Genomic DNA, 14,482 nt, shown 5'->3' with positions numbered 1-14,482 from the left:
GCATTCTGATTTCTTTCCCCTGTTGTTAAATTGTGATTTACTTGTGCATTATTTTTTTTTTTACACCCTTATTCTTGTTTTCCTAGGAAAAAAACCCCAGTTTTGAATGTGCCCAATTGAAACCCGACCCTAAATCCAATCACATCTATAGAGAATTTGCAGAAAACTTCGGAGCAACGTCTCTTTGATCATACTCCTCTTTTCATGACCACCTTCCTGAATTTCATCCCCACCGGGAGGAGACAGGAGTGGGTTTACTGCAGTCCTCTCCCCTGCCTGTTGCTGGCTGTGAGCGAGGAGAAACCATTTACCCACGGGGCACGGGCAGAGCCCGCGGCGGGTGCCCAGTCCCCGCGAGGCAGAGCGCCCAAATAACGACGCAGGCACAGGCTGCCCCGACGGCAGCCCTCGTGTCGGGCAGGAGGCTACGATCCTGCTTCTGGGCAACTTCACTTGGCAGAGGGCAAGTGCCTCCGCACCGCACCACGGCCCTCCTTGGTGCCTGCGCAGGGCCACAGCTTGCAGCCGAGCGCTGCGAAAAATAGGTGCTGTTCCGCAAATAGGTGATTTCTGGGTGCTGCCGAAGGAGGGATGTGGCAAAAGCTGTCCTAAGCTGCCTTGCGTTTCTCCCTTCCCCTCTGGAAAACTGTCCCTAATGGAAGTGAAATTTTGGCATCTTATGCGTGGTGTTTAAAAATAAATACATAAATAAAAATAAATGTGGCAAAAGTTAATGTAAAAGTTAGTGGAACAACAAACGGTGCTCCTTTTCCTTTTTCTATTCAAATTTTCAGTCTGCTGTTAGCTAGTGAGTAGCAATTGCCTGCAGTTCATCATCAGGCAAGCGGACCACACTGACTTTAAGGAAAACCAGTCATTGCTAGAGGAAATGACAGTTCTCTGACTTTAGACTCACTTCTTAAATTCCTTACCTGTATTTTATTAAAGAAAAGCTTATCCCACAAGCTGTCATTTCTGATGATCCCATTTCGGACTTCAGCCTTTTTCCGTTTTGCAGCAAATTCCAGAATCCAGCGCTTGAGGGACGTGTCTGCCTGGCTGAAGATCTGCGGGAGCGCGGGGTGGCAGGCAGCGCGGCCCCGCGAGAGAGAAAACGTCAACGGCTGTTCTCACAATTACAGCTGTGCTGTTCTGCTGGTGCCGGGTAGGGTGCAGGTACATTAGCAGTACAGTTAAATAACACTATGACTTTTTATAAAGGCACTATGGCTTTTTTATTGGAGGGGAAAAAAAAAAAAGGAGTGGTTTGTTTCGCTCCATTCACTATCGTACATACTGTTCCTTTGGGGAAAAAAGAGAGGATGATGGTGTAGGCTTTGACAAGATTTACATGACTGGTACTTCTGTATGGTTTCTATGATAGGATTCAGTGCAATCATGAAATCTGAGCAACTAGGAATGAGCAACTTGAATACTTGGCAGTTGGAGCAGATATCGGCGCTGGCTGAGGAGGTGACGGGAGCTGCATTTACCTGAGCTTAATCAGACAGCAGGCTGTGCTACATCTCTACAAATGAGAAACCCCCAGTGCCCATCCCTCTAACGAGGCACCAGAACCCCTGATCCAACAGTCCTGACCTTGGGGAAAAATTAAATCAGTAGCTTGTGCTTAAGCTCATCTTTAGAGGATAAGTCTTCTGAGGAATAAATATTCCCAGCTGGTCAAACAGATTTAACATGATGACCAGACATGTTTGTCTGAAATACCTTTCAAGACCATCTCTTAGTTTTAAAGATTTCTAGATCCAAAAGCCAACCTCACATTTACGCTGCCTAAATCCTCCCAGTCTTTTTGCAGCTCCTGATTTTGAGCTGTCATTGCCACCAGAGAGAGAGATTCAAGTTCCAAAACTGGTTGGAGGGCATAAAAAGTCCTAGCGCATCCAGGTTTGACTGGTGTTTCTCGGATGAAAAAAATCCCTCGTCTCCGGAAACGTCACTAGTAACCTCGGTGAGAAGAGGGTAAGAGGCTAGGGCAGAGGGATTTCGTATTAACATGCAATAGCCACGTCTGCAGTCTGTGTAATTCAGCGTACTACAGGCTTACAGATTCACGCAGCTGTATCAGTTACGCAGGGTAAGAATGTGTTTGCAGTAAGGCAGAAACAGTATAATCTCCTCAGGAAATCACCATGACTAAGGGAATGCTTTCACATAAGTACTAAAGGGACATAAACTTTATTATTACAAAAAGAAGAAAATTAAACTCACCTTATCATACATCCTGTTTAACAGCCGCGGCACGACAGGGAAGATGGTTGGACGCAATGCTTTCATATCGTCAGATAAGAGACGAATATCTCCTTGGAAGAACCCAATTCGCCCTCCATGGCAATATACGACAGACTGATGGGAAGAAAAAGGAACACGTGTAACCTCTTTGCTTTGAATTCCCACGGCAGAGCATCCCTCCCAAGCGCAGAAGTGCCTTTCCTGAAATTCTACTCTCAGTAAGGCAAAAATGGGGCTTTACAAATATATATAAATGTAACCATAGATTTTGCGCTGAATAGAGATATACAGGTGGTTCTGGGCACTTATCAGAACTGGCAATTCAGCATCCACCAAATTTGCCACTGTTTCTGGAAGAACAAGGAACCACAGCTCTCGGAAGGGATTTCCCTTCACCCCCTGCGTACGGGGGTGGAGAAGTCTGAGTTACGGTCAGATTCTGGATCTGAACTTCTCCTCTGAAGCCCAGACCTACCATAGCAGCTGACAGCATGAGGACCTATTGTCGATAAAGAAATGCACATTAAGAAGCATTGTAAAACATACTGAGCGGCAGCCGATTTTTAGATGTTAATACTTTAGTTTTGTTTAAATACAACAATATAGACTACGTTAGCAATACAGTGCCTGATCCTGTATCCCAGAAATAGAAGCCCACTTCATAAAAGGTGCTTTACGTGTATGGAAACTACAGATCCAGAAGTTTCATACTTGGAAAGAAAACAGGCCACTTTAATCAGATCGGAATAGAGCTGGATGTGCGGGATCGGGCAGGGCAGGCTGCCTGCGATGAGCCAACTGGCAGCTGAAGCAGCAGCTCCGGTAGTCAGTAACACCGCAGAGGACTAGTCACTAACTGGGTAAAACTGGCATTTGATCCCTTCTAAAAGCGATAAAAAGAAGTGCTCCTGCTGGCGAGCGTCCCGAGACCAGCATCTTTTAGAACGCAAGCAGGAGAAGGCGTCCTCAGCAAAGCGCCCGCGATGCCGGGAGCTGAGCCTGGCCTTGCTGAGCCCGGACCAGCGCGCTCACTTTTCTGAGCTCTCCAAGGCACAGACTGAGAACATCAGCTCCCTTTGCTGTACTAAAAATTCCTTAAGAGACACCTAAGTCTTTTTGTGCTACTCCTAAAAATCTGTAACACTAACCAGAGTGCTCTCACTGCTTCGTCAGCCCGGTAGAGACCGTCTCCATCAACTGAAACCGCAGGAATTTTATACATGTGGCGTGGGTTTAACAAACATCACTGCCAAATCTGTGCATTACACTGCACATGAATTAGAAAAAGGAAAATATAATCAGTGTGCTCATTGGGAATTACAAATAACTACCATAAATTTTTAGCTTTAAAGAATATACCTGTATAATTTTAACTGTAAGTTCCAGGAACTAATAATGTTGGCTAAAATTAGGGAATTTGACAGAGTCCTTGCTGTTCAGAATAATTTGGAAAATTTTTTTTAGCCCTTTTGAACAAATCTTTATATTAATGAGCTTTTTTAGCAGAGAGGATAAACCTGAACATTCTTTGGAGGCCTGCTCCTTTCAATATGGTAACATCCTGTGAAATGAGATTATTTCAAATGTTTCTAATTTTTTTTTCCCCATCAGATGACTTTTTAATTATTATATCCTTGTTTGCTGGCAAAGCGGATTGCCTGACTAGTGGTGCCATACTGACCAACTTGCCTTTTAAAATTAGACTTACAAGTAAAGATAGGCTGGGCTGTAATTCTCCCAATCTTTCATGGACTTTCACTTCCAATTTGCAAGTTTTTTAACAGGGCAGAATATATTCTTTCTGGCACAGTTGCTACTAAGAAGTGGGAGGCTTATATTCAGACGCTTGTCTGACTCAAAAACTGTGCTTTCAGCCCAAAACAGTCCTCCCTGAGAAAGTACAGAGCTGCGACTGACTCCAGATCCAGTCTTCGGATATTGGATCAGTTTTTAGTTGGCAGCTTCTCACCTGATGTGATGGTCTCATCTGACTTGCCTAACGCACCGACTGCAGCACAAAATTATCACCTGTCTTTTCTGAAAAGAGATGTGAAAAGTCCGTTCTGCGGGCTGGCACGAGTTAGCGCTTCTATTTGCCGTTATTTCCAGGGGACGCTGCCTTCCAGTTAATGCCCACCGTACGCTGCCCTGCCAGGAGGATCACCTGTGCCACGCCACGATCTTAGTTTCCTCTTTTTCAGTGTCCGCAAGTTTTCTGCAGACCTGGTTATTTATGCAATAAAAGGGTTTTGGCTGATGTAGAAAATGGCACGAAATTATTTTTACTCCCGTGATACCTGACCCTAGAGTGCTTTGAAAAGCTGCCCCCAAAATCGTGCAGGTAGCAGGTTCTGCTCATTGATGAAGGGCCGTTTTCCAACCTCGGAGTCCCCGGCGTAAGCTGGAGAGCTTGGGAAACTCTCCTGGAATCGCTCTGGACTCCCGGCCGCGTCACCGAGACCAGAGGCCAGGCCCTGGTGTTACGCACGTGGCACTTCTGGAGTACAAGCTTTTTTAGTGCTACAAGATATCGCTGGTTATTTAGTATTTTATTCATTTTATTTATTTTTTTTTTTTGGCGTGGAAAAAGATGATTTCCACTGACACTAGGACCTTACCTGTACCATTCTCTCAAACATGTGTGCTAAAGGCAAATAGGAAATGTGTACATCCTCACAAGTAGGAGACCACTGACTCTGGAAGAAAACACAAGGAGCCCCACGAGGCCTCGTCAGTTCAGGCAGGTTTCTTACCTGTATAACTCTTTCAAACATGTGAGCCAGAGGCAGGAAGGAGATGAGCACATCGTCCTGTCTCGGAAAGATCACTTTCTGCAGGTGAAGGGCATGGGAGACAGAAAGGAAAGAAACACTGACAGGAAGACAACAAGAAAGTCATAAAACAATAAAAAGAAAAATGGCACCAGAGGAGCAAAAGGGTAAAGATTGTCGAGAGAGGAAGGAGCAGCGTACGAAGGGAAGCGTTAAGCCACAGCGTCAATGAAGCTCGGTTAGCAGGAGGAGTCAAGAGCACGGAGATGTACACAGAGGGCAACGGAGAGGCCTCTCCATGGCAGAAGGCGTATTGCATCCGCACAGCTCACGCTGGAAACGAAGGCTCACCCTGACAGAGAACCCAATTTGTAATCGTTGCTTTCTACCATGAGACGCTAAGACCACGATTTGCGCTCTCAGCTGGTGCAGACCTGCAGGAGCCGCCGGGAAAGCAGCGGGGCCCTACGGGCACACCATTCTTCCACATCGCACAGAGCCCGTCAGAGAGAGATTCACAGTGTTACTAGAGTCAAAGCTATAGATTTTTTTCCTTTCCTTAGGTTAATCATTGATTTGAATCAGAATATGTTGGAAAAATGAATGATTTTTTTTCAGCTGCAAAAATTAATGATTTCTGTTAGTGTTTCTCATAATTTGAAGGGATTAAAATGGGATTTTTCAGGGCGTTATCGCTGCCCCACAGACAGGTGCAGTGGGGAAAAAGAAGGCTGGACAAATCACGCAAAAATAAAAATGACCAAAGTCTTTGGTTTGCCAAAGTTTTAACTCTGTCTCGCAGGCTGGAATAAACAAAGGCCCTGAGAGCCTTACCTGATCCGTGCCCCAAAAGAAAAGTAGCCTTTCTACCTGCATTTCCAAGGGTAAGGCTTGCCATAATATTATGGATTAGAAAAACTGAAAGCTTGATTACCCAATAACTTGCACCAGAGCCAGTGGTTAGTGGAAAATGGGTATAAAATCTATTAGCTCCCAGTATTAGCAGTTTATACCCACTTTGCATCTCCACTGCTGTGACAGAATCGATAGTCCGTGAGCTGGGACAGGGCGGTGGATGGAGGCACAGGAGTTTCTTCCTCGGGGGATATTTTAGTGGAGTTAAATCTGGGCAAGTCAGATTTGGGTACGCCCTCCCAACCATTACCTAGTGAAGTCAAACATGATTGACCACGTGGGCGTTTTCAGCATCCTGTTTCATGTTATTTTATGTGTCAGTCTGAATTAAACCATTAGGGCCCGCAGATCTATTTACCCATTATTTCGCATTGGCCTCAGTTTCTGCAAGCACAGTAATGTAAAACCATTAGCATCACTAGCTATGCTGCTTTTTTTTTTTTTTTTAATACCGCTTGAAGTGCCCAAACAATAAATGATTTGGTTTGAAATTGGACCAAAATGATGACATTGAATAGTATGTCACAGTTGGCACAGTTGTCCAGTTAAACGTAAAAATGAAAGCAGCTTCTTGGCATTTCACAACAACCTTATAATAAAGCTCTAGGTTCACTTCAAAAAATGTTCTATTTATAAAAAATCACTGATCTAAGCCAAACCGGCACAAGAGCATGTAAACAGAAAATCTACAATATTTCTCAGCTTTAGGTATTTTTATTTTATTAATTGCTACTACTTTCAAGTATTTTGCACTTTGCTTGATTGCATTACTGTGGTTAGACACTGCCCTAATCGTGCGGATCGGCTACAGGCATTTACACTCCCACCTTCTCATCTCTGGTGACTGCAGCTATTGAATTTACAACCACTTACACCAGACTTACGTCTCAGTCTGACACCTTCAAGAATAATCAGTGTCCCCCATTGCCATCAGTGAACACTAAATCCATTTCTGTCGGCCAGTCCTGGAAGACGCCAGGTTCCCTCAGCTCCCTCTGAATTAGTTCTCTTCCAAAAGAAATGTTCCTGCCCTTGGAAACTCGGACCTATCTAGGCGTCAGCTTTCATTTGTGCATCCTGCGGCCTCTGAGCCCAGCGAAAGCTCCGCGCTGCGAAGCCCCAGGGCTCACGGCAGCAAGCTCCTGTATTGACACTTCGTACTGCAAATTACTGGAGTCACAACCCTGCAAATACTTGAACACGTGAGGTCAGGGGGATTTCTCACGTCACGAGCCCAAGTTTCTTTACAACAGTGGTGTGGAAATCTCAGAAAGTTCAAGGATTAGGATAAGAAGACTGCAGTATTTTCAGTACCAATGATAAGACCAGCAAGAGGTATAAGGTAACAAATTGCCCATCCCATATGTTCATCGCTACTTTATAGAATTGCCTGTTTACTACAAAAAATTAGACCTTTTTTTATATTTGTTAGGTACAAAATGCATATAATCCTTCATATGTTGTGCTACAGCAGTTCTGCTTCCTATATTGTTTCTAAACACAAGTTTACACATTGCATGAAACATATTATACGTGTACTTGGCCAGTGCTATGCTTTTTTAAAAAATATGTATAACGGAAACCGAGATATACTTTAATATCAATGAAATTAACCATTCTTGTAAAAACGTACATGTTCTCATATATACACCCTTCATATGCAGAAAGCTTTCAAATAAATGAGGATGACATTACGTAGGCATCCTTAAAAGTGGATCCTGTAATCTTTTTGGAGCACCAGTTGCATCTGTACAGGGCTTGTTTGCTTTCCTAATTCTTGGAAAGGAGTTAAGTGATTTACAGGAGCCAATATTGCTCCTCAGAAGCACTTTGAGCCTTACAGAGCCAGGGAGCCAGTGCTGGAAAGGGGATTTAATGCCCTCCAAGTGCTGTAAGCTCAGACCTGCTCCCATGCCCACAGATTTGGCCCTCTGAGTAAGAGAAATTTCACCTCTTATCTGCAGGAGCACATTTCCAGCCCATGCAGGGACACAGCTTAACCCACACACTCCGCACATGGCAACATTTTCTAAATCAGGGTATTCACCTCCGTCACTTTCAAAAAGCCTGAAAAATCAGCAACCACGTTCCCATGAGTCAGCATAGCACCTTTGGGGTTTCCTGAAAGGAAACAAAGAGTGATTTTAAAAGATAAGCCAGTAGGTAGTTTCCAAAAGCTTTAAAAGATGAGCCAGTTGGTAATTTCCAAAAACCAAACCAAGAAATGGTTAAAATATTAAGTTCTCTTTTTGAATTTTAAAACTTATGTAATTTTCGCAGTCATTTCTGTGCAGTAGCATGCACCAAAAACACTTATTGCAATCCTCAACATTTAATAAAATGATACTATAAACACGGTATAACATGAATATTTCTCTTGGAGACTGAACAACAGGTTCCACCAGAAACAGCCCAACTGCAATCTATGAGAGTACTCGGATGGAGCTGCTTGGTGAGCGTGACCATCGGACCTGGCTGGCTCTTCCCAGCCTCTCCAGGTAGGATTTATTTCATACAGATTTTGACTAAGAATGATCTTGAATACCAACAAACCCCATTTAAAAGGCTGTTAAGCTCTTACTAAGCCAGCGCGCTGGCTAACCTGAACAATGCAGAAAACAGGTAATACATGGTAAAAATTAGGTTACAAGAAGACCCTATGAGACCGCAATCAAGGGAAGTCATTAATACTGTCAGCAGCAGAGCAGAGGTGTCCTGGAGACAGGGACACCCGGCAAAGCCTCAGCATTTCACCGCCCGCCCGCGCAGGCAGCTCCACACCCTCGGTATTTGCTTTTTCACCCTCTTTTCTCGTCTGAGCCGAGAATCCCCTTCACACCATAACACAGCTTTTGCGTTTCGTATCTGTTGGTACGCCAAAATGCAGGGTTTGTTAAACAGCAACCGCACAGGCCGAAACCTCCGGGCGCGGAAACCGGAGCCGAGAGCCCCACGCGAAACGCTCTGCCTGCAGCGCTGGCACGTGGGACTCTGCATGTCCTCCTGTCCCAACCCCGTCCCCTTTCATCACCCTCAAAGGGTTTACTTCCGAAAAGAAGGTGTAGCTCAGCTCAAATAAAGATTACAGAGCCAGCCTCTCTCTCCAGCGTGTTTTTAAGCAGATTGTTTTAATTCGATCACACCACTGCAGCGTGGCTCCTGCTACGCCGTGCGGAAGCAGATCGGCGGGGGTTTACCTGCAGGCACCCTGCGTGGCCCCGGCACGGCGGGCACAGGGATGCCCCCAGGAGCTTTGCAATCCTGTTACAGTTAATGATGGCTACAACGGCCTCACAAAATTGTAGATCGGCCAGAATTTCGTTCTGGCTTCCTCAGATTAGGAAGGGGCAACGGTGTTTTGTGAATCAGGTTCAGCACAGGAAAATACGCTCAATCCTCTCAGTTTCAGAGCAGTTTGCAGGCTGCGGCGCTGGCAGCTCTTCGGTGTGGGCACGCGCCCACGTGGCGCAGCCCGGCTCAGGCCCCGCTCCAGGAGCCGCGGTGCCGAGCCCTGTGCCCTGCCAGCTCCACTGACGTGGCTTCTACCTGGTCTCTCAAATAATTAAATAAAGGCCCAAACAAAAGCAGTAATTATCATCGCACACATTTATTGTACTAAAGCAGGACATTCTGAACACAATGTATTTTACTGAAAACCCGTATTTGGTGTTCCGAGTGCCTTTGAGTATTTCAGTCCCAAATACTTTCAGATGAGCACAGTGCACGGGAGCTATTTTGGTCTCACTTACATTCGTCCTCCTCTGAAGCTCAGAGGTGAAGCTGGGGCCGACATCTTCGCCAACCACAACTGCTCCTGTCCTAACGTGTTGTACAGACCGGCTCGCGGGCACCAGCTCAGCCAGGCAGGTTTTGTTTCGAGGCGCTTATTTTCACAGCTGGGTGCACGCGTGGATCCAGACCTCAGGAAAACGCCCATGAACCAACGGCAGTTGTAAATACATGCCAACGACCCAGAAACTGCTCGTGTTATTTTAGTTGTGTCTCGCCAAATATGCGTGCTCAGCCCCTGCAATTCTACAAGCGGCCGTACTCCCGCAGCGTTGCACAAGTTCCTCCGCGTTGGCGGCCCCGCAGGTCACACTCCGGCGGAGAGGACGTGCTCAGTACTGGTGTGGAAATCCCAAACTGCGCCCTCCGGCTATACCAGCAGCAGATCTGGCTCCTGCACCTTGACACACCTCTTTTCAGACTTTTTGGGAAGATTTCTCAGATGCTTTGAGACCTCAGACTCATTTACTTACTCCACCTCTGACTGTTTTTTTTTTTTATTTTCTTTTAAATGCAAATTCAGTACCTCTGCTCAAATCACCGTGACATGCCTGGAAGCAGAGTGAACATCCTGGCTCCTTCCCCCGTGTCCTGCCCGCAGCAGGTTCAGCATCCCAGACAGGCTGTGGTGTTAACGCTGTCAAAGCAGAGCAGCAGCGTTAGAGCCAGGATAGCCTTCATCAGGAGAAATCCAGAACAAACCGTGCTGCCACAGGGGAGCTGGAGCTCTTGGGCCTGGGAGATACCTGTAAATTTTGACCTTCTTTAGTTCTTCTGTTTTAAGAATTAACCCAGCAAAACAGATGCCCCTTGCTATGAGCCTTTTCCCAGAATTACCACTTCAAGAGAAAAAGGTTGGCAGTGGTACTGCTTTTCTTTTTAAAAAATCAATGCCAGATCCGTAAGGCTGCTCTCAAGTTTGAATTTCCTCGTAAAGACACACCTCGTGAGTGTCCCGTTACGGAAAGGGTTGCGCTGCGATCCCTGTCAATTAACAGCCCGGGTACGGCGATTCCTCCTTATCTCAGTGCCGAGCCGGTTTGAAAGTTCTCAGAAGCAACAGAAGAACCTTTTCCACATCACTAAATGGGTCTTTCAAGTAGCAGCTCCAGCACTAACGCGGTGGTGTGATCCGTCAGCATTTTGGGATGTAAGCGCTTTCCTCACCCTGGGAGCCTCCGGGAGTCAGGGACGTGCACTTGGAGGCTGTGAGGAACGCCTAGGAAGCAATTTTTATCCAGTTGGTTACAGGTGGATCCTTGAGGGAATGACAGTTTGCTTCTCTGGAGCAGCCAGCATGAAAAATGGTATCCTGATGGTTTGGGGCCATCTGTGTGCCTTTGGCCCATTTATGAGTGCTGATGATTTCTTGGTACGACAATAAAAGTTGGTCTTGTGATCTGAGCTCAGCAACCGCAGTCTCTCCCTTCAGCCTGTGGAGGCATTTAGACATCTGATCCTATCAAAGAAAAGCACACATTAAAGTCCATTTCTGTTGGTTTTTTTTATAAGCAGCTAAAATTGTTTCCAATTCTACAATTTCCAGGTTACAAACTCTATAGCAAAGATTTGTTTCACACCATACAAAAATATTTGGAGCCCTTCAGAACTGAAAAAGCCCTTGAGAACATATCCGTTGGAAGAAAAATCTAAATCTGGTCATTAAAAACATCCTGACGTGGGCTATACACAAGCCAGGCCTTTTACGTCAAAATACAACGTTGAAAACAGACCAGAGCGTTGATGCAACCCCTGGAAAAGCCAGAAAGTGATGTGCAGAGTCCTCCAGCAGCAGAGGATGGGCTGGTGGTTCACAAAGCACTGCTCTACGAGAGTTTAGTTTGCAGATAACCTGCAGAATCTGCAGTCTCTGGTTTGGGTGGGAGAAAGCAAATGAGCTCCCTGGTTGTCCTATTTCTGTAACTTCAGACACGTTCCTAAAAAAAGCACAAAGTCAGAAACTGGCCTATGACTGCATTTGCAAATAAAAAAAGGAAATCAAAAAACCCTTCTCTATTCAGAATTTCTTATTTAGAAATAAAAATATCAACAAAAATGTGACTTGCAAAAATAACTGCTCTGCACTTTAAAATCCACATAAACAAATTGTGCTCCACCATAGCCATAGGCCTGGTTCCTTTCGTTTCGTACAATTCCCATTTGTGCCCGGCCACTTTGCACTGGCACAGCTGGTGCTCACAGCGTCCATGGCTGTGATGTCCGTGTCCTGCACTGGGTTCAACCTTCTCCTTTTAGGAATTCCTACCGCCAAGACAGAGCAGAGTCACAGGCTCCTTTCACACAGTGCACTGCCTTGGGTACTCTGAAGTGCACAGACCTCAAAACTAAAAATGATGCATGAAGGTAAAAAAACCAAAGCCTTTTAATACATTTTGAATTTGTACTTGAAGTTGATAAAGCAGCTGCCTACCTGATCTGCAGTACAAGTCTTCTCCAGGAGGTGGAAGATGAAGATCCCCCCTCTTGCTCAGCCTGATCTGTAGGCTTTGCACTCTGCAGGCTGAGCAGCACAAGCAACTGCCTTCTTGGAGGGCAGCTTGGTGTCAAGCGGCATCGTCTGCTTGCCTAAATGAGTGGAGGCCAAATCGAGGATGCTTTGGGGTAGGACCAAGCGTTACGCAATCCTGAGAGCACAGGTGAGCCTGGAAGAGCTGCTCCAGCGGTCCCTGGAGCATGGTCTTTCCCTGCAGGTAAGTATAAAAGCAGTTTCCCAAGCAATCATGCCTTGTGCATCTGTGCTGTCTGCCTGTATAGCTTTTTGGTAGACGTTATGGAGGTCAAGTTCTCAAGAGCAGGAAATTCCTGCAAGCCATATGAAAACCAGGGTCTGGAGAGAGGAGAAAGCACTGTGTCTGCTAAGAACAGGCAGGAAAATGATGCTGCTCCTCTCCAAGAAAAAGGGGCCAGCGGCACGGGAGTACCGGCAGCATGGGCTGCCCGGGCTCGTCCCCAAGCCTGCCCCCGCGCGTGGTGCCCCAGGGCCAACCCAAGGACACGGGCAACACGCCAGCAAGCTGGGGCACGCTGCAGAGGAGACAGAGGTGCTGAGGACGCTGGTGGGGCTGGGGACATTGGTGTGCTTCGGACACAGAGAACGGAAAGCTGTGGACCTGCATTTCTTTTTTTTTCTAAACATTTGCAGAAGATAAATACCAATCCATCAAGTGCTTCACAACTGCACTGCAAAAGGGGAAGCAGAAACATGGGCAGATTTCCAGACAACTGGAAAATCGTACTGCCAAGGTGTATGTCAGGGAATTCAAGTGAAAAATATATCATTATTTTTAATTTGCAATCTACAGAAATATATATACATATGTATTCTTAAATATTAAAAATGCTTAGAAATACCGTTGCCATATCAGTATAACAGCAAGTTTGCACATATTGAGGTGGTATTAATAATTAAGTTGATAATCTATTCTAACATTAGATTAAATGAGAGATTAAAATGCCTCTTCTTTTACCTGTAGTGCCACTAGTAAAACAGACAATTGATAGATCTTCTGGTCGAGGAGGCTAGAAATACACAAGGGGAATAAGAAAATCACATCAATCAAATGCAGAACGGTCAACAGTAGACTGTTGTCACTGTATAAACTTAAAGATCAAACCAATTGTATTTCAGCTCTGCCATAAAAAGCTTTCATTCCCCTTGGCAAATGTAAAAGACCATCATAAAACTCTTTTTATCAGGTTTCTTCAGTTGATGCAGACTCTATTCCTCCCTTATGTTTTGCTCAGCTGCAATAAGGGCATGCTTCAGTGTAAGAAGACTTCGATGGAATATTTGTCTTGCAGTTAGTATTTTCAAAGACATCATCTATACCTGTAGGTGTGTGGGAAAACTTGAGCTAATTTACTGATTTCCAGATAAATTCTGGAAACGTGTGGTTATCCACAACAGAGGACAACTTTCTGAAGCTGCCAATGGCTCCCATTTCCAGTCATATCTCTGTATTCTCAGCACCACGGCGTGTGTGTGCGCTATTTTGGGTCACGAATGAATAAATAAGCGGCCTGAAAATCAGAGGCTGCTTTGGAAAGTTTTGCACAAGTATGAGCAGCCAGTGAAAAATACCAATGCAATTTCCCAAAAATATCCCAGAGAAATACTGCCAAGTACTGTTTCTGAGCTATAGAAACCCCCACTGGAAAGCCAAGGGTGCAAACACATTCCCCCGGTGCCGCCTGGGTAAGGTAGTGGAATTACTGTGGCTTAACGATGGCATTTAATTACTGTCCCATTAACATGTTCAGTAAGGATGAACTATCTCAGTTAAGCGTCCCAGGCGGAGGGTATGAAGCAAGCACTGCACATCTCCAGCGGATGGTATCGACCGTCCCTGGGCTCCTCCACCGCCTCCCACGTGGAGAGGGTCACGGGGCACTGCCCCTGAACACAGGCACGCTTCCTTCTGCCCAGAGCAAACCCTTCCCTCTTTGGTCAGTGAAATAAATGTAACCTAGTCAGCTGTGGGAAAAGTGGGAAAAGTGGGAAAAGCAGCATGCCAACACTCACCACAGGCACATGTCGGCTCTCAAGGCCACAGTCCTGAAAGAGATTAAAGTAACAAAAATTATTTCCACTTTAATTCCTGTGGTGTAACCCACTTGCTAACAATCTGCAAACCACTAAGGAAGAGTGTGAGCTAGAGCAGAAAAATTTGTGGCTAACACTTAGGTCATCTTTTCTATCCAGAGTTTCTTGCATCAACTGCAATGCCATCCTT

At 45.5% G+C, this 14,482-nt stretch overlaps 1 protein-coding gene across 2 annotated transcripts in view; it reads right to left on the bottom strand.

Moving 5' to 3' along the window:
* ACSL6 (acyl-CoA synthetase long chain family member 6) overlaps positions 1-14,482 on the bottom strand; it is a 48,136-nt gene that overhangs the window by 13,346 nt on the left and 20,308 nt on the right. The window contains exons 8-13 of one of the 2 annotated variants that reach the window (XM_075510129.1): positions 14,272-14,304; positions 13,217-13,268; positions 7,987-8,060; positions 5,007-5,084; positions 2,233-2,367; positions 933-1,067 (exon numbers count right to left, since the gene is read on the bottom strand). In XM_075510129.1, the coding sequence (XP_075366244.1) occupies positions 933-1,067; positions 2,233-2,367; positions 5,007-5,084; positions 7,987-8,060; positions 13,217-13,268; positions 14,272-14,304 (507 nt within the window). Of the gene's footprint in view, positions 1-932; positions 1,068-2,232; positions 2,368-4,871; positions 4,950-5,006; positions 5,085-7,986; positions 8,061-13,216; positions 13,269-14,271; positions 14,305-14,482 lie in introns of both variants that reach the window. The other variant, XM_075510128.1, reaches the window with a different exon arrangement.

This window comes from Mycteria americana, chromosome 8 (assembly GCF_035582795.1).
Source record: "Mycteria americana isolate JAX WOST 10 ecotype Jacksonville Zoo and Gardens chromosome 8, USCA_MyAme_1.0, whole genome shotgun sequence".
Taxonomy (NCBI): domain Eukaryota; kingdom Metazoa; phylum Chordata; class Aves; order Ciconiiformes; family Ciconiidae; genus Mycteria; species Mycteria americana.
This window is presented reverse-complemented; position numbering and strand designations above follow the sequence as displayed.